This window comes from Heptranchias perlo, chromosome 40, assembly GCF_035084215.1.
Source record: "Heptranchias perlo isolate sHepPer1 chromosome 40, sHepPer1.hap1, whole genome shotgun sequence".
Classification (NCBI taxonomy): domain Eukaryota; kingdom Metazoa; phylum Chordata; class Chondrichthyes; order Hexanchiformes; family Hexanchidae; genus Heptranchias; species Heptranchias perlo.
Window position 1 is genome coordinate 7122680 of NC_090364.1, and position 20345 is coordinate 7143024.

At 45.3% G+C, this 20345-nt stretch overlaps 1 protein-coding gene across 3 annotated transcripts in view; it reads right to left on the reverse strand.

Moving 5' to 3' along the window:
* pold1 (polymerase (DNA directed), delta 1, catalytic subunit) overlaps positions 1-20345 on the reverse strand; it is a 99597-nt gene that overhangs the window by 45930 nt on the left and 33322 nt on the right. For all 3 annotated transcript variants that reach the window (XM_067974496.1, XM_067974497.1, XM_067974498.1), the window contains 3 exons: positions 19390-19506; positions 18572-18685; positions 15179-15326 (listed from right to left, as the gene is read on the reverse strand). In XM_067974496.1, coding sequence (XP_067830597.1) covers positions 15179-15326; positions 18572-18685; positions 19390-19506 — 379 coding nt within the window. The remainder of the gene's footprint in view (positions 1-15178; positions 15327-18571; positions 18686-19389; positions 19507-20345) is intronic.

The following is a 20345-nucleotide window of genomic DNA, read 5'->3' on the forward strand; positions in this document are numbered from 1 at the left end:
AAGCAACCTGTTCAACAGCAGGGCAGCCTCCATCGGCTGTAATGTCGCAGTAAGGAGTGGCTCTTAGGGACACGCAAGGAAAGAGCAAAATAACAACAATTCGTATTTATATAGTGCCTGTAATGTAAAAAAGAAATCCCACGGCACTTCACAGAGGCCTAGACAGACAAAAGAAAAAAATGGGAGAAACAGAAGATTGAGTATGGCACTTGGAGTACTGTGTGCAATTCTAGCTACAATGGCCCAAAAACACAAGCATCTAAGAGGGTGCAGACAAGAGTTATAAGACTCATGCCAAGTGCAATGGAGATAAAGAATAAGGAAAGACAACGCTCTAGTTTAGAAAGAAGTCATTTGCAGGGGGGGGGGGAAAGAGAAAAGAGAACCTCAGTGAGGCATAGTAGCACTCTCACCTCAGAGCCAGAAGGTTGTAGGTTCAAGCCCCACTCCAGGACTTCAACACATAATATAGGCTGACACTTCAGTACAGTACTGAGGGGAAAGAATCAGTGCAGTCTTTTGGATTGTTCGTGGGACCTTTCTGTGCACAAATTGGTGCTGTGTTTGCCAACATAACAGTGACAGCACTTCAGTGATAATTCATTGGCTGTAAAGTGCTTCGGTATGTCCTAAAGATATAAAAGGCGCATATTCACAATCACTCCCAGTGGCTTTACAGCACCTCGGTCTGTGCCATTATTTTCTGTCCTTCAACCAACTTGCTATCCGTGCTGCCACACTTCCTTTAATACAGGTACGTTAATTTTAACAAGCTTCCTATGTGGTACTTTATCAAACACCTTTTGAAAATCCATGCTCACAACTTCCACTTCAGGGAGCCGCTGATCTTCTTTAATAACAGTCACTACATGGTGAGTATTACACACTGCAAAAATTAGTTCTATCTTGGTAGTGTCGATTTTGTATTGCTGGCAGCAGCTATGTATTTAAAGAGAATTAAAAAAGCAATGGTGGAGTAAACGCAAAGAGATAGTTCTAAAACTAATCATTGGCTAGCCAACAGTTAAAATGTTGCGTCCAGTTCTGGGTGCCTTATTTTAGGAAAGATGTCAAGACCATAGAGAGATTTCACTAAAATGATACCAGAGATGAGAGGCTTTAGCTACAAAGAGAGGCTTTAGTTATGGAGAGAGAAGAGAAACAGGGACTCTTTTCACTAGGTTATGAGGTGATCTGTCAATGGTGTTCAAAATCCACAGAGGTTTGGATAAGGTAAACCGGAAAAAAACATTTCCACTGGTCAGCGAATTGGTATCAATAGGGCATGAATTTATCACTAAACGAATGGTTACAAGGTTTTTTTTATACAAAGGGCTTTTAGAACACCCTACCAGAAAAAGTGGTGGAAACAAAATCCAGAGCAACATTTGAAAGTCAAGTGGATAAATATTTGAAAAAGAAAAATAATTTTAAAAGGTGTGGGAAATGGGACTAAGTGGACAGCTCTTTCAGAGAGTAGTACAGGCTAAATTACCTCCTTCAGTGTAGTAGAATTTTATGATTCTAACTGGTGTGTTGATCATACTCAGACTGTGCTGGGAGAGGGGGGGGTGGAGTGGTACAGCTACTGAGTTGTCTGTCAGTGTTGTGAGGTGGCACCAACTGATGGCGACCACCCTCCCTCACTGCTGCGGTAGGGTGGGAGGAAGGGAAGGAAGAGGGGCGAGAAATCAGAGAGGGTAATCTCTGGGCGGGTGTCATACTCTTCCTAGTGGCCAGCATGAAGAGAGACTGGCAGACGCCAAGATACAAGTAGCCTGCCCGCTTCCGAGAGGAGTCGGGGGAATGGGACTAAGTGGACAGCTCTTTCAGAGAGTGGCACAGGCTCAATGATCTCCTCAGTGCAGTAAAATTCTATGATTCTAACTGGTGTCATGAAGCAACAAAAATAAAAGTTCTGAAACCTACAGCAGCGATGATCAAGAATAAGAACAGCAAAAGGCTTTTTACAAAAGGATTTTGTATCCATTTGTTGGAACAACCTGTTGTGATTTTCCACTCTCCGCATTTAGGAACAAAAAAAAATATTTTTAAATTGCTTCCTCCTTACAACAGGAAGGTTTCTTTTCCGCAAACCGTCTTTTTAGTTCTGCTCGATGTCATGAAAGGCTAAGCTACCCCAATAGGGATTGCATCGTGCAATCCGCAATGAGAAAAGAATTACAGCATTCACTTAATAATAAATCCAGTTCGCTGACAGCTCAGCTGATTAAGACAGTGAGCAGCTGAGCCGTAAAGAGCAGGAAAGTCCCAGGTTCAATCCTCAGTCTGTGCTACGTTAGCTGATCTGAGCCCGGATGGCAAATAGGAAACTGTAACTGCACCAGTGCCCATGAGTTAGGGAAAGGGATGGGTAAGGCCAAGGTTCAGATTCCTGATAGCCATCATGACCCCTACCAGAAGGGTTTGTGTGGATGTTGAGGACAGAACAGAATCAGGCTCAGCCGTGATCATCTCAAACAGACAAATAGCCTGTGATACTCACCATCTAAACTCCAACATAAAAAATGGCTACTTTAGCAAGGAATCAGAGGGTAACTGGAGTCTGTGGAACTGACCCAGCGAGCGTCAGCAGCTTTAAAAGGGGGAAAGGCTCACCAGGAAAAAAAAAATTCTGCCTACAACAAAAAAAGGATGCAGTGAAGCAGTTAAACTCTAATAAATTTTAAAATCTTTCTAGAAAACAAAAAGTCAAAAATGAGAAATGAAAATGTTTTGTGCAAGCATGAAAGATTGCGAAAGAAGTTTTGTAAAGCAGCCTGACTGTGCAGAAAGGAGTCTGAAAAGAGTTACTGAGCCACAACGGCCTCTGGCAATACATTAAAGAATCATAGGTTTAAAATTAGCAAGCCTCAATTGGGAAGAAACATTCCCCTCTCCCTCCAGAGTAGTGAAAATGTAAAACTGACCCTTAATGAAAGCAGCTGAGCTTATGTCACTCAACGTCTTCAAAAAGGAGCTGGATAAATATCTGACTGGGAATAGGAGTAGAGGTTATAGCGACAGGTATAGCCTGAGATGATCAAGTGCTCCACAGGACACCCTGGGTCCTGCAAAGGACAAGGGAAGGATGTTGTCCGTGGAAGGTCAGAGGCCAGGGTGGAAAAGTGGAGGCAAAAGTGATGTCTTTTGGGTTCAGGGTGCACTTATGCAAAACATTCCCTTTGGAGACTAAATGGTTTGGGAAAAGTCCATAACAGGGCAGATTATATACGGTCGATGGAAAGTGTCGTATTGATGAGCTGAATGGATTTAGCTCGTTCAATTTTTTACATTATAATCACTACACTGCTGCCCGCACGTTAAGCAAATCATGCGGGAAAGCAAAGAAGGTTCTCCAAAATACTCACACAACTGCCCCATTTTTGAGCTGCCTGCATAGTTCAGCAAATAAAATACGCCAGAAGTTACTTGTACTTATGTGGCACTCTTAATGTTATAAAACGTCCCAAAACATTTCACAGAGGCGAAACCGGACACTGAGCTGTGGTGGGTGAAGAGTTAGGTGAGGAATCCCCATTCTCTCCAAGACTAAAAGAAAAATAGCACAAATATTATAAACATACACACATAGATGATGGACAGGGAAAGACTAGATGGTCCGTTGAGCTGGCCCATACAGCCATGATGTCCTGAGCATCATGATTTACAACACCCACCAGCAGCCGCGTGATCTCCTGGGAGAGGCAAAGAAAGATTTTAATGAAAAACCTCACTGCCAACTTAGGGAGAATTTTTGGGGAGGAAATTCCTCCTCAACCTCCTTAGATGATCAAAACTAGTCCAGAAGACCATACCGACTACGATTTATACTACTTATTATTCTGCCTATCCTTTGTGTGTTGTGATCTCCGCCCCAGCAAGGAACTGGTCCAGCTCTCTTTTGAGGCATGCAATGAATTCACACTCACTACATGAGCCAACAGCTTGTTCCATAGGTCTAATATCCTCTTGATACCTAACCTAGTTCTACCCTGACGCAACTTAAACACATGACCCTTGGTCCTTCCTAACCTATTTAAATAAAATTATCTATATGAACACTGTCTAGTCCCTTCATTATTTTAAACACCTCTATCAGATCCCCTGGAGTCAACATTTCTTCAAGGTAAATAGACCCAGCTTTTTATGCCTATCTGGGCATCTAAGGTGTTTTAAGCTGGCATCTGGATTATTAAAAGTAAATAATTAATGGGGAAGCATTGCTGGGGAGACTGATTTTAAAATAAACTGTCCTTCTCCACCCCAAGGCACAAAGTATTAAAAGTTTACATTAGGAGTAATGTAACATTTGACCTCCTGCCTGCAGTCCACTGGGACCTAGCTCAGCTGGTGCAAGTGGCAGGTCTATTGGCAAAAGATTCTAAAACGATCCCATCCTTTCTAGCCCTGAATCCTGATCTGGGAAGACAAGCACTTGAAAATCTAAAAATGGGCCACTCACCCAAAGCAGGATTTTGCTTTTGAGACAGAGAAAAAATAATTTCAAGGATTAGCTACTAAAAAAAACATCTGCCCAATTCCTTTTAATAAACTTTTTCAATGTCCTGTAGATAAAACCCTGGTCTTTCTTCACTGGCTAAAGTTCCAGCCATTAGTCTGGTTAAAATGCCCACCATTCAACCAAGTGCTCTACCAATCAGACTGCAAAGTTAGGTTCAGTACTTAACTAAAAGAAAGCTATCAAACTGCTGCACTTAATCCAACACGGCCAATCAATAATCACGAGTTAAATTCTAATTAATTGTGTCATTTAAGTGTTGTAATGTTATTTCGACAGTCCTCAGTCCACACATCTATTATTACAAGAATTTCATATCGCATGACTGGGTTTATTTCGCCCGGTTTCACTAACCTAATGTGGAAGGGCAAAACACTGGCCCCGTAAATGTGCCAGCATTCCATTCACACCTTTTATTGGTCGGTTTAATTGTATCGCATGGAGTGTTTCAAGCCTTCATTTTTCTATATATATATATATAAAAAAAAACTGTACTGGATTTCTTGATCTTATTTCAAACCATGACACAAGGGAAAGAGAAGCATCTGTGCTTAAGTCATGGTTATCTTGTCTACAGATCAAGATCAATTCTTTTTCAGCGAAAAGCCAGCTCGTCGCAAGGCTACACTCACTTATCAGAATATCACAGTGAGATGTTTAAACAATAATCTCTTGCACAATTCCTTACACACTTTACAATGTTCCGATGACAATGAGTCAGTTTCCTTTCCCCCTTTGGCTTTCTTCCCTTCTTTTTAGGACCCTGCACAATGCAACATTCTCCAGCTGGGCAAATACCTGGACCCATTGCTCTGCTACTGCTGCCATGTAACTAGGCACCAGATGGTCCAGGATGACAAAACCCAACCTACAGAGAGCAACAGCAATGGAAAGCTAAAATGAGAAGGGGAGAAATTCACAATATTTTTTATAAATATAAAATATAGAGCGCCCCTCTTTCTCCACCCACCCACCCCAAATGGCTCAGTGGTAAAACACTGCCCACTTCAGCACTGAGCTATTTCTAAAATGATACTGCACAGAAGGAGGCCATTCCGCCCATCATGCCTTTACCGGCTCTTTAAAAGAGCTATCCAATTAGTCCCACTCCCCTGCTCTTTCCCCATAGCCCTTCAATTTTTTCCCCTTCAAGTATATATCCAATTCCCTTTTGAAAGTTACTATTGAATCTGCTCTTTTCAGGCAGTGCATTCCAGATCATAACAACTCGCTGCATTAAAAAAATTCTCCCCATCTCCCCTCTGGTTCTTTTGCCAATTACCTTAAATCTGTGTCCTCTGATTACCGACCCTCCTGCCACTGGAAACTGATTCTCCCGAGTTACTCTATCAAAACGCCTCATAATTATGAGCACCTCTTAAATCTCCCCTTAACCTTCTCTGCTCTAACAAGAACATGATGTGGAGATGCCGGTGATGGACTGGGGTTGACAATTGTAAACAATTTTACAACACCAAGTTATAGTCCAGCAATTTTATTTTAAATTCACAAGCTTTCGGAGATTTTCTCCTTCCTCAGGCAAATGTTTCAAGATCTCCTTGAAGCCTACGCATTTATACATATTGAACAATAATACATGGTGTTTACAGACTGCCCCTGCAACTGCCCGTTGCCAAGGCAATCACCGTGTTCAGACAGAGAGGTGTTACCTGCAGAACCTCCGAATACACATTCTACAAAGAAACAAACAGGGAAAAAAAACAGAGAAAAAAAAACACAGAGAGAGGCAGAAACATCCGGAAGGCAGAGAGAGCCAGCAAATGACCCATTATATTAAAAACAGATAACATTTGTTCGCTGGTGGGGTAACGTGTAGCGTGACATGAACCCAAGATCCCGGTTGAGGCCGTCCTCATGGGTGCGGAACTTGGCTATCAATTTCTGCTCGACGATTTTGCGTTGTCGTGTGTCTCGAAGGCCGCCTTGGAGTACGCTTACCCGAAGGTCGGTGGATGAATGTCCATGACTGCTGAAGTGTTCCCCGACTGGGAGGGAACCCTCCTGTTTGGCGATTGTTGCGCGGTGTCCGTTCATCCGTTGTCGCAGCGTCTGCATGGTCTCGCCAATGTACCATGCTCTGGGGCATCCTTTCCTGCAACGTATGAGGTAGACAACGTTGGCTGAGTCACAGGAGTATGAACCATGCACCTGGTGGGTGGTGTCATCTCGTGTGATGGTGGTATCTGTGTCGATGATCTGGCATGTCTTGCAGAGGTTACCGTGGCAGGGTTGTGTGGCGTCGTGGACGCTGTTCTCTTGAAAGCTAGGTAGTTTGCTGCGAACGATGGTCTGTTTGAGGTTGGGTGGCTGTTTAAAGGCGAGTAGTGGAGGTGTGGGGATGGCCATAGCGAGGTGTTTGTCCTCATTGATGACATGTTGAAGGCTGCGGAGAACATGGCGTAGTTTCTCCGCTCCGGGGAAGTACTGGACGACAAAGGGTACTCTGTTGGTTGCGTCCCGTGTTAGTCTCCTGAGGAGGTCTATGCGATTTTTTGCTGTGGCCCGTCGGAACTGTCGATCGATGAGTCGAGCGTCATATCCCGTTCTTACTAGGGCGTCTTTCAGCGTCTGTAGGTGTCCATCGCGTTCCTCCTCGTCTGAGCAGACCCTGTGTATTCGCAGGGCCTGTCCATAGGGGATGGCCTCTTTGACGTGGTTAGGGTGGAAGCTGGAAAAGTGGAGCATCGTGAGGTTGTCCGTGGGCTTGCGGTAGAGTGAGGTGCTGAGGTGCCCGTCTTTGATGGAGATTCGTGTGTCCAAGAAAGAAACTGATTCTGAGGAGTAGTCCATGGTGAGCTTGATGGTGGGATGGAACTTGTTGATGTTATCGTGTAGTCTCTTTAGTGATTCCTTGCCGTGGGTCCATAGAAAGAAAATGTCGTCGATGTATCTGGTGTATAGTGTTGGTTGGAGGTCTTGTGCAGTGAAGAAGTCCTGCTCGAACTTGTGCATGAAAATGTTGGCGTATTGGGGTGCGAATTTGGTCCCCATGGCTGTTCCGTGTGTTTGGGTAAAGAACTGGTTATCGAAGGTGAAGACATTGTGATCCAGGATGAAGCGGATGAGTTGTAGGATGGCTTCCGGAGATTGGCTGTTGTTGGTGTTGAGTATTGATGCTGTCGCAGCGATGCCGTCATCGTGGGGGATACTGGTGTATAGTGCCGAGACGTCCATCGTGGTGAGAAGTGTTCCTGGTTCAACTGGTCCGTGGGTACTGAGTTTTTGTAGGAAGTCTGTAGTGTCACGACAGAAGCTGGGGGTTCCCTGTACGATGGGTTTCAGGATGCCCTCGATGTATCCAGAGAGGTTCTCACACAGGGTTCCGTTGCCTGATACGATGGGACGTCCGGGTGTGTTGGCTTTGTGTATCTTTGGGAGGCAGTAGAAGTCTCCCACGCGGGGATTACGTGGGATGAGAATGCGTAGGATGCTTTGAAGGTCTGGATCGAAGGTCTTGATCAGTTTGTTGAGCTGGTGGGTGTGTTCTTTGGTCGGATCTGCGGGTAACCGTCTGTAGTGTTCCTGGTTGTCCAGTTGTCGGTATGCTTCTTTGCAATAGTCTGTTCTGTTCTGTATGACTATGGCTCCTCCTTTGTCCGCTGGTTTGATGACGATGTTGCGGTTGGTCTTGAGAGCGTTGATGGCGTTGCGTTGTGCTCGGGTGACATTCTGGACTGTCTTCTGAGTGCGGCTGATGAATCTGGCATTGACGCATTTCCTGACAGCTTGAGCATACATGTCCAGCTGAGGGCAGCGACCCTCCGGAGGAGTCCAGTTTGACTCTTTCCTCTTCGGTTGCTGTACCGCGGATCCCTCTGTCTGCTGTTCCGGATCGTCGATTGTCTCATTGGGTTCGCTGCTGAAATCTTGGGGTTTGTGGTAGAATTCCCGGAGCCTCATTCTCCTGATGAATTCCTCTGTGTCCGCCGCGAGACTAGTGGGGTCCATTTTGGTAGTGGGGCAGAAATTGAGCCCTCGGCTGAGAACTTCGATTTCGTCTGGTTGAAGGGTGTGGTCGGATAAATTGACAATAGACTTCCCTGTGGTTGCAACCGTGGTACCAGGGGAAGCTTGGTCGTTGCTGGTGGTGATGCCGAGTTTCTCAAGCTTCCTGCTCTTGGTTTTCATGTAGGCAGCGTAGTTCCGTTGCCTCGTCTGTTTGGCGGTATAACGTAGCTGGTCTGCTGTGTCCTGAGTACAGGTCTCCGCAGCCTTCAACATGTCATCAATGAGGACAAACACCTCGCTATGGCCATCCCCACACCTCCACTACTCGCCTTTAAACAGCCACCCAACCTCAAACAGACCATCGTTCGCAGCAAACTACCTAGCTTTCAAGAGAACAGCGTCCACGACGCCACACAACCCTGCCACGGTAACCTCTGCAAGACATGCCAGATCATCGACACAGATACCACCATCACACGAGATGACACCACCCACCAGGTGCATGGTTCATACTCCTGTGACTCAGCCAACGTTGTCTACCTCATACGTTGCAGGAAAGGATGCCCCAGAGCATGGTACATTGGCGAGACCATGCAGACGCTGCGACAACGGATGAACGGACACCGCGCAACAATCGCCAAACAGGAGGGTTCCCTCCCAGTCGGGGAACACTTCAGCAGTCATGGACATTCATCCACCGACCTTCGGGTAAGCGTACTCCAAGGCGGCCTTCGAGACACACGACAACGCAAAATCGTCGAGCAGAAATTGATAGCCAAGTTCCGCACCCATGAGGACGGCCTCAACCGGGATCTTGGGTTCATGTCACGCTACACGTTACCCCACCAGCGAACAAATGTTATCTGTTTTTAATATAATGGGTCATTTGCTGGCTCTCTCTGCCTTCCGGATGTTTCTGCCTCTCTCTGTGTTTTTTTTTCTCTGTTTTTTTTCCCTGTTTGTTTCTTTGTAGAATGTGTATTCGGAGGTTCTGCAGGTAACACCTCTCTGTCTGAACACGGTGATTGCCTTGGCAACGGGCAGTTGCAGGGGCAGTCTGTAAACACCATGTATTATTGTTCAATATGTATAAATGCGTAGGCTTCAAGGAGATCTTGAAACATTTGCCTGAGGAAGGAGAAAATCTCCGAAAGCTTGTGAATTTAAAATAAAATTGCTGGACTATAACTTGGTGTTGTAAAATTGTTTACAATTGTCAACCCCAGTCCATCACCGGCATCTCCACATCATGACTACCATCGACACCACAAACTGCCGGCTCACAGTGGAAAGGATATCCAAGAAGATCGCGCATTTAGACACAGACATCAAGTTTTTACAGAGCTGCAAGAAAGCAGACAAGATCCCGAAAGGACTCCAGATCACGAACCCACTCAAGTCCACATACAACTCGGATTACGCTGAGAGACTCTGCCGCCGTACCTCTCGCACACTCCGCAACCATCTCATACACCAACTCTACAGCAGACGCCATAACCTCGAAACCAAGATAGAGTCCATACTCTCAACCTGTACTCAGGACACAGCAGACCAGCTACGTTATACCGCCAAACAGACGAGGCAACGGAACTACGCTGCCTACATGAAAACCAAGAGCAGGAAGCTTGAGAAACTCGGCATCACCACCAGCAACGACCAAGCTTCCCCTGGTACCACGGTTGCAACCACAGGGAAGTCTATTGTCAATTTATCCGACCACACCCTTCAACCAGACGAAATCGAAGTTCTCAGCCGAGGGCTCAATTTCTGCCCCACTACCAAAATGGACCCCACTAGTCTCGCGGCGGACACAGAGGAATTCATCAGGAGAATGAGGCTCCGGGAATTCTACCACAAACCCCAAGATTTCAGCAGCGAACCCAATGAGACAATCGACGATCCGGAACAGCAGACAGAGGGATCCGCGGTACAGCAACCGAAGAGGAAAGAGTCAAACTGGACTCCTCCGGAGGGTCGCTGCCCTCAGCTGGACATGTATGCTCAAGCTGTCAGGAAATGCGTCAATGCCAGATTCATCAGCCGCACTCAGAAGACAGTCCAGAATGTCACCCGAGCACAACGCAACGCCATCAACGCTCTCAAGACCAACCGCAACATCGTCATCAAACCAGCGGACAAAGGAGGAGCCATAGTCATACAGAACAGAACAGACTATTGCAAAGAAGCATACCGACAACTGGACAACCAGGAACACTACAGACGGTTACCCGCAGATCCGACCAAAGAACACACCCACCAGCTCAACAAACTGATCAAGACCTTCGATCCAGACCTTCAAAGCATCCTACGCATTCTCATCCCACGTAATCCCCGCGTGGGAGACTTCTACTGCCTCCCAAAGATACACAAAGCCAACACACCCGGACGTCCCATCGTATCAGGCAACGGAACCCTGTGTGAGAACCTCTCTGGATACATCGAGGGCATCCTGAAACCCATCGTACAGGGAACCCCCAGCTTCTGTCGTGACACTACAGACTTCCTACAAAAACTCAGTACCCACGGACCAGTTGAACCAGGAACACTTCTCACCACGATGGACGTCTCGGCACTATACACCAGTATCCCCCACGATGACGGCATCGCTGCGACAGCATCAATACTCAACACCAACAACAGCCAATCTCCGGAAGCCATCCTACAACTCATCCGCTTCATCCTGGATCACAATGTCTTCACCTTCGATAACCAGTTCTTTACCCAAACACACGGAACAGCCATGGGGACCAAATTCGCACCCCAATACGCCAACATTTTCATGCACAAGTTCGAGCAGGACTTCTTCACTGCACAAGACCTCCAACCAACACTATACACCAGATACATCGACGACATTTTCTTTCTATGGACCCACGGCAAGGAATCACTAAAGAGACTACACGATAACATCAACAAGTTCCATCCCACCATCAAGCTCACCATGGACTACTCCTCAGAATCAGTTTCTTTCTTGGACACACGAATCTCCATCAAAGACGGGCACCTCAGCACCTCACTCTACCGCAAGCCCACGGACAACCTCACGATGCTCCACTTTTCCAGCTTCCACCCTAACCACGTCAAAGAGGCCATCCCCTATGGACAGGCCCTGCGAATACACAGGGTCTGCTCAGACGAGGAGGAACGCGATGGACACCTACAGACGCTGAAAGACGCCCTAGTAAGAACGGGATATGACGCTCGACTCATCGATCGACAGTTCCGACGGGCCACAGCAAAAAATCGCATAGACCTCCTCAGGAGACTAACACGGGACGCAACCAACAGAGTACCCTTTGTCGTCCAGTACTTCCCCGGAGCGGAGAAACTACGCCATGTTCTCCGCAGCCTTCAACATGTCATCAATGAGGACAAACACCTCGCTATGGCCATCCCCACACCTCCACTACTCGCCTTTAAACAGCCACCCAACCTCAAACAGACCATCGTTCGCAGCAAACTACCTAGCTTTCAAGAGAACAGCGTCCACGACGCCACACAACCCTGCCACGGTAACCTCTGCAAGACATGCCAGATCATCGACACAGATACCACCATCACACGAGATGACACCACCCACCAGGTGCATGGTTCATACTCCTGTGACTCAGCCAACGTTGTCTACCTCATACGTTGCAGGAAAGGATGCCCCAGAGCATGGTACATTGGCGAGACCATGCAGACGCTGCGACAACGGATGAACGGACACCGCGCAACAATCGCCAAACAGGAGGGTTCCCTCCCAGTCGGGGAACACTTCAGCAGTCATGGACATTCATCCACCGACCTTCGGGTAAGCGTACTCCAAGGCGGCCTTCGAGACACACGACAACGCAAAATCGTCGAGCAGAAATTGATAGCCAAGTTCCGCACCCATGAGGACGGCCTCAACCGGGATCTTGGGTTCATGTCACGCTACACGTTACCCCACCAGCGAACAAATGTTATCTGTTTTTAATATAATGGGTCATTTGCTGGCTCTCTCTGCCTTCCGGATGTTTCTGCCTCTCTCTGTGTTTTTTTTTCTCTGTTTTTTTTCCCTGTTTGTTTCTTTGTAGAATGTGTATTCGGAGGTTCTGCAGGTAACACCTCTCTGTCTGAACACGGTGATTGCCTTGGCAACGGGCAGTTGCAGGGGCAGTCTGTAAACACCATGTATTATTGTTCAATATGTATAAATGCGTAGGCTTCAAGGAGATCTTGAAACATTTGCCTGAGGAAGGAGAAAATCTCCGAAAGCTTGTGAATTTAAAATAAAATTGCTGGACTATAACTTGGTGTTGTAAAATTGTTTACAACTAACAAGAACAGAGAAGGTTAAGGGGAGATTTTTTTTTTTTTTTCACATCGTTCACCTGACGAAGGAGGTAGCCTCCGAAAGCTTGTGAATTTAAAATAAAATTGCTGGACTATAACTTGGTGTTGTAAAATTGTTTACAAAGAACAATCCCAGCTTCTCTAGTGTCTCTATATAACTGAAGTCCATCATCCCTGGTATCAGGCTTTACCGATCTCAGCCAGAGCAGCTGCTGGAGCACTAAAACTGGCCTCAGTGCCCAGGGTTAAGGAAGGGAACAAATCAGCTGGACTTCCCGCTCCTGATCACAATCCTGTGACTTCTATCAGAAAGCGCGCACGTTACTCAAAGGCAGGATTGGTGCTCAGCTGTGATGCACTCCGTCAACACTGACTATCTTGGTGCGTGTGGAACCGTCCCCCAGCAAAAGTCAACGCTTTGATTTTTAAAAATTCTTATCCTTCTTTTCAATTCCATAGCCTCGCCCCTCCCTATCTCTGTAACCTCCTCCAGCCCTCTGAGATCTCTGCACTCCTCCAATTCTGGCCTCTTGGCATCCCCAATTTTCATTGCTCCATCATTGGCGGCCTTGCTTTCAGCTGCCTAGGCCCTAAGCTCTGGAATTCCCTCCCTAAATCTCTCCACCTCCTCCTTTATGTAGCTCCTTAAAACCTGCCTCTTTGGCCAAGCTTTTGGTCACCTGTCCTAATATCTCCTTATGTGGCTCAAGTGTCAAATTTTGTTTGATAATGCTCCTGTGAAGTGCCTTGGGACGTTTTACTACATCAAGGTGCCGGCATGGGTTCAACAGGCCAAATGGCCTCCTCCTGTTCTGTAACCATTCTATGAGTCTATATGTAAATGCAAGTTGTTGTTGTCGTTGTCTTCAGGTTAGGGACAGGAAAAAGATATGAAATAACATTAGCACATCCTATACTTCTGGGGCAGGAAGAAGAATCCCAGAGACACTCCTTGAACAAAGCAGAGGAGGGTGAGCAAAGATGCTACTGACAAGCTGATTTGCAACATCTTATCCTGTTCAACACAACTTCCTGCACAGCTTAACCACAGCCTCCCCTCCGAGAATATAGCGACAAGAGTCATCACAAAACGGCAGTCTTCTGACAACCCACATCTTGGGTGGGTGCGTGTATAATATATACATACCTACATTCACGTAATATACATTCACATATATATATGTATCGTAGCCATTTAAAAATCTCAGTGCTGTACAATCTGTTTTTGGTGGGAAGCTGTTTCTTAAGACATTTCATCACTTTTATATGGTTCTCACTGTTGCTATTGTATCAATAAAGCAGACATTTCCCTTTTTGGGCTTTTAGTTTTTACTCATCTGTAATGAAGAAAAATTCCTGGAAGAAAAGTCCTCGGGTGTTATTTTGGTTCTCTTTCACAATTATGTAGAATACCGAAGTATTGTATTCTCACGCCTCCTGCTCTTCTCCTCCTCCACAATGTCACACATCTTTCAAGTCAAGAGAAACAGACTGGAAACCGGTTGTCGATGTTGCCCTATAGCTGACTGACGCGAGGTTTGGGAGACCGTCCCTTTGATTTTTCCCTTCCCACCAGGTCAGTACCTTTCCAACACCTCAACATGACTGAGATTAAGAACAAATTGCATATGGGGATCCTGGTTCAAATGCATGCTACTCCACAGCCCAGATATAAGAGACATTGTGCTATCTATTAAACTCAATGGGTGTAGTGATGAAGCATTACCACCACTTCATTCTTTCCTTTTATTTGTTCTTGGGTTGGCAGCGATGCTAGCAAGGCAACAACTTTGCCCATCCCTAGTTGCCATGAGGCGGAGGTGGGCCTTCGTGGAGCAATTGTGTTACAACTGAGTGGCATTAAGAGTCAACCACATTCAGGACTGGCATCATGTTCCGGCAAGTCCCTTCCCCATAGGGCATTTGGCCACCACTTGGGTTTTAATACCAATCCAGCAGTTTTTCTGGTCGGTTTTCTGGCGCTCACCCACAAATTACAGGTTTAACTAATTCAATTTCACAACTTGCCAGGCAGAATTTGAACTGGCTTGCTGGTCCAGGACAATAACCATGCTAGTCCACTTACGAGATTTTGAACTGACTACAAGGATCTGTGCTTATGTAACCTGAATTAACTTGCGACTGTTGAAATCATGAAAACTCTTCCCTCCAAAAAATAAATAAAAGTCACTTCTGGATCAAACAGTTTGGTAGAAATACGATCTCACCTGCCTTGCTTTATGTTGGGACAGCAAGGGAAACTTGAAACTATCCACCCTGTAGGTATTTTGGAAGTTGTGAAGGAAGGAAGGAGCAGTGGCCAGGGGGGGGGGGGGAGGGAGAACAAGACATCAGAATGCCAAAACTCACCTGTGATATTTCCAGGCAAGGCAGCTTGCCGACCTGTGCTCCGGTGAATCCATACACCGAATTTGCACTCATTTTCAGGGCGAGTTGACGACCATCGAGAACCTTTTGTTTGAATGGGTCTGTCTCTTTCTTCAGTTCCGCCTTTGCCCTTGGGAATTGGGAGGAAAAAAGGACAATTAGAAGCACATAACTTTATTTTCCAGGGATTGTCTGCTGCAGTGGCCCTTTCAACTCCGGTCCCAGGTTTGAATCCAGCCCAGATTAGCAAACTAAAAATGACACCCATTGAGAGTCCTATGTGAAGTGAACCCACCGTAATTCTCCAACTTACACTATCCATAATTTAGCAGAAATTGGCAAGCTCATCCAAAGAGCCAACAAAATTGAAATGCCAAACCTAGTGCAACTGGGCAATTCTCCTGAGAATATAGTTACAGCACATTACAGAGGAATAAGTGGTGATTTACTCCACGCGTTGACACGTGTGTGTGTGTGTGTGTGTGTGTGTGTGTGTGTGTACGCGCGCGCGCGCACACACACACACACACACACACACACACACATTCTGTTGGCCAGGGGCTGCAAAAACTACTGAGTTTATTCCAAATTGCTAACACTCAGGCAAAAGTAACTTTTGAACTGAAGCAACTTGAAGTTCAGTCACTGGTCTGGGCTGGCTGGAACTGGTTTGAATTAGCTACGTTTTTAAGAGACAAAGGGGATGTGATGAGGCAAAGAGTAATGAGGTAATGCTACCTAACCCCTTGGGACAGAGCCAATCAGGGGATGACAACGACCACTCAAGCAAACCTAAACCAACAGGAGAAAGACAACACAGCTCGAAGAGATAAGACTTGGAATAAGAATGAAGAATTGCAGGCTTGGTGCCAGTGCGAGACTCCGGAGACCAACCATCGCGGAAGTGGAAGACCCTACGTCAGGGACGTGGAGACGACGTCAAGAGAGAGAGAACGGAACGCCTGGCCAGCGTCAGCTCTCCTTTCCGGGTAATATAATATCTTTTCCATTGTGACCACTCAGGGAGTGTCAGAGAAACCTAGTGGGTGTGCGTTTAAATCCTAGTTTGGGTATAAAACTGTATAACCTGCTGTAAACTGCATGCCTATATCTAACCAGACATATAAGCTATATGTACATGATCTAACAATGTTAATAAAGCGAATTGAGAATTAAGGGAGAATTGACTCTTCTCCTCTTTGTACTAAGCCAATAACCGTAACCGGTGACCTCCGGTCAACAATTCACATATTGTAGCCATTTAAAAATCTCGATGCCGTATAATCTGTTTTTGGTGAGAAGCTGTTTCTTAAGACATTTCATCACTTTTATATGGTTCTCATCGTTGCTACTGTATCAATAAAGCAGACATTTCTCTTTTTAGGCTTTTAGTTTTTACTTATCTGTAATGAAGAAACTCAGGAGCAAGTTTCCAGCCTGTACCATCCGCATGGATAGCTGTGTGGTATATGGAGACTTTCAACAGAATAAGATAAAACAGCATTTAAAATGAAACCTGGTGCATCACATCTAACAGCCTAGTGGGTAGAGACACCCATCACTCAATGCAGCACCAGAAGGTCACAGGATTTATATCCAGTCCATACCGAGTTAGTTGATTTCACTCGTGCACAACCCAACCTGCTTACACCAAGTCATGGCTCACACATGAAGAATGGCCACTTGAACAAGCTTGGTGGTGCCCATACAACTGCGGCACGACCAGCCTCTGTGCCTTCGGGACAGGAAGGGGGAAAAATGGCGAAGTGGTCGTAAAAAGGGTTGAAATAAACTCACTCCACTACTCGATATCAGAATTTGCTTAGTATATACTGTATAATATCTATTGAACTGTGCTAAATGCAACTAGTGGCAATAAAAGGGCATTGCATCAAATCCTAATCAGCACTGCAAAAATTAGTGAACAGACCATTGGCACAATAGGCAGAATTTTCCTTTCAATCATAATATATTAAGGGGGAGGAACAGAATCCGAGCAAAAATATTTAACAACTATTAAATATTTTACCTGTGCTTTAGATAAGCAACAACCAACTAAATGCATTTATATAAATAAAACTTTGACTGAATTGTCCACAGGTTGACTCTGAGTTGAATAAAAGACCTTAACTAATAATAAACTTATCACATTAGAAACAAGTGCAGAGGGAGTAACAGATCTGACAACCAAAATCATCTATTCTAAGCCTTAAATCTTTGATCATATCACTGAATAAGGAATCAGTTACTTAACAGGACTGTCCCAAATACTTTGACTGGGGAACTACAGAATAAAAAACAGGACAACATAAATTAAAGCCCAAGGCAATTCAAGTTAGTCAGTGATTTATTGTCCACACAGACTCAAGAGTTTGGGATTTTTCTGAACTAGGTGGCAGGGGAGACAAGGTTAGAAGAGGCTATTAAATTCAAACATGGCCTGTGATTTTTATTTGGGCATGATTGCACTTCCCCATTTCCTCCAGTCCAGGCTTATCTTGTTAGAGAGCTAAATTAATCTTGGGAATGAGTTTAACAGCATGATAAATGCTGAAATCAAAGAATCTTACAGCGCAGAAGGAGGCCATTCGTCCCATTGTGTCTATATTCTCTGGAGTTTAGAAGAACGAGAGGTGATCTCATTGAAACATATAAGATTCTGAGAGGGCTTAACAGGGTGGATGCTGAGAGGTTGTTTCCCCTGGCTGGAGAGTTTAGAACTAGGGGGCATAATCTCAGGATAAGGGGTCGGCCATTTAAGACTGAGATGAGGAGGAATTTTTTCACTCAGAGGGTTGTGAATCTTTGGAATTCTCTACCCCAAAAGGTACATTCAAGGCTGAAATAGATAGATTTTTGGACTCTAGGGGAATCAAGGGATATGGGGATTGGGCAGGAAAGTGGAGTTGAGATCGAAGATCAGCCAAAATGTAATTGAATGGCGGAACAGGCTTGGGGAGCCAAATGGCCTACTCCTGCTCCTATTTCTTATGCCTGTGACTGCTCTTTGAAAGAGCTAACCAATTAGTCCCACTCTTTCCCCATAGCTCTGCAATTTTCTCCATTTCAATTATTTATCCAATTCCCTTTTGAAAGTTACTATTGAATCTGCTTCCACCACCCTTTCAGGCAGTGCATTCCAAATCATAACTCGCTGCATAAAAAAAATTCTCCTCATCTCACCTCTGGCTCTTTTGCCAATTACCTTAAATTACCTTACTCGATAAAGCTAAGATTTGAGGAAGCTCATTGGCAGAGTGATTTGACTGGATTCTCACCCCTGCCACCCCTCCCCCCACCGGTTCCGACACAAGTCTGATGATTACTGCTGCACGCTTAAATATTTTTTCACAAATCTAGCCCCGCTGTACTCACTTTTTCCTTGCAGCTAGAAGGTTTTCCAGGATTTCTGGAAGGAGCCCCTTTCTCACTGATGCCTTGACAAACTGGTCGCCTGTTGGACTCTTGATGAACTGGTCTGAAGATAAACTTGAAGGGGGAGGAATGAATGAGGAGGTGAAGAGACAGAACCAAAAACAATAAATAGAAGTCTTTCATTAAAGAAAAGTGAATCTCAGCTTTATCACTGTTATTACTCCAGTTGTGTTTGATATCACCAGATGAGATTCCATAGCCTCTGAGTGCGTATGTCTTCGAGAATGGGAGGCTTAGTAAGGAGAATTCACTGTGTAGCTCCTCAATGACTCAGTGGAAAAAATACACTGCTTGCTGTGCTACTGAAACATACAGACCAGCTTTGATCTCATCTTTGCCAAGTTAGCCATTTTCAGCTGGGACAGCATAAAGGGCACTACAAACGGCTACAGCAATTCTGGACTAAGGAACAGTAAAAAAAAAACAGGATTCTCACGCCAATGATCGGTGCTGGAATTTGTGCGTGCATGGACATCAGACAGAGCCAGAATCAGTCTTGTCTGTGATGCCCCTTGTAGCCAAATAGTCACTCACTGACAAGGATTATGTATGAAGAATGGCTGCTCGAGTGAGGTTCCAGAATCAACGCCTTCAGAAGTGAAGGGTAAAAAACAGCAAAAGCCACATAATTCAAAACAAGTTAGCAGACCAGACAGTTCAGCAACAGTGAGATGTGCTTAGACCAGCCAAGGTTGCAAAACAGCCACCTGAACAATCAACATATAACGTACTATCCTTGAAACAGCTACACAACTCACTTGTATTTCTCCTGAGCACCTGGCTTCAGCAGACTGGTGTAACAGAGGTTATGTGCCATCATTATGGACGGATACAGGGAGGAAAAATCCAGAGTCGCAATGGGAACATCGTAATACCTGTAGGAGTAGAAAGGCGAAAAGGCGAAATTACTCTTTATGAGGATATAGTGGAGCCATTAAAAACAAACTTGGATAAGATTGAAGGGGAATAAGTGAGAGAAGTCCTGTTCAATGTTATCTCCATAGAGCACAAGACATAGAAAGAAAAAGAGAAAAATACATGAATGATTGTTTTCTAAAAAAACGCTTGCATTAGATAGGAGAAATGTTGCTCTGACCTTATGAAGGCCAGACACCTGAAGCATGAATGTGGACAACAACTCACTTGAAATCTCCTGTGGAATGTGGTACTGACTCAACAGGGTTCCCTCAATGATTCAGCTGATTAAGGCAAAGAGTAGCTCAGCCATACAGTCCATAAGAACTGTTTAGTTCCTCAAGCCTGTTCCGCCATTCAATTAGATCATAGCTGATCTGTATCTTAACTCCATCTACCCACCTTAGTTCCATAACCCTTAATACCCTTGCCTAACAAAAATCTATCAATCTCAGTTTTGAAATTTTCAACTGAACCCCAGCCTCAACAGCTTTTTAGGGAGAGTTCCAGATTGCCACTAAGCTTTGCGTGAAGAAGTTCTTCCTGACATCACCCCTGAACACCTAGCACTAATTTTAAGGTTATGCCCCCTTGTTCCAGGTTCGATCTTGGCCTGACCACAGTTGGAGTGAAGGTAGGGTGATACAACTAGCCTCAATATCCCTGTGTTAGGGAGGGGGGGGGAAAAAAAAATCAGGCAGGATCCCAGCTCCTGATTGCTTTCCAGAGATCCTTGCTTGTGCATGAGTTTCGAGAGAGGACACGATCGGGCTCAGGTTGCAACGTGGTCGAATAACGT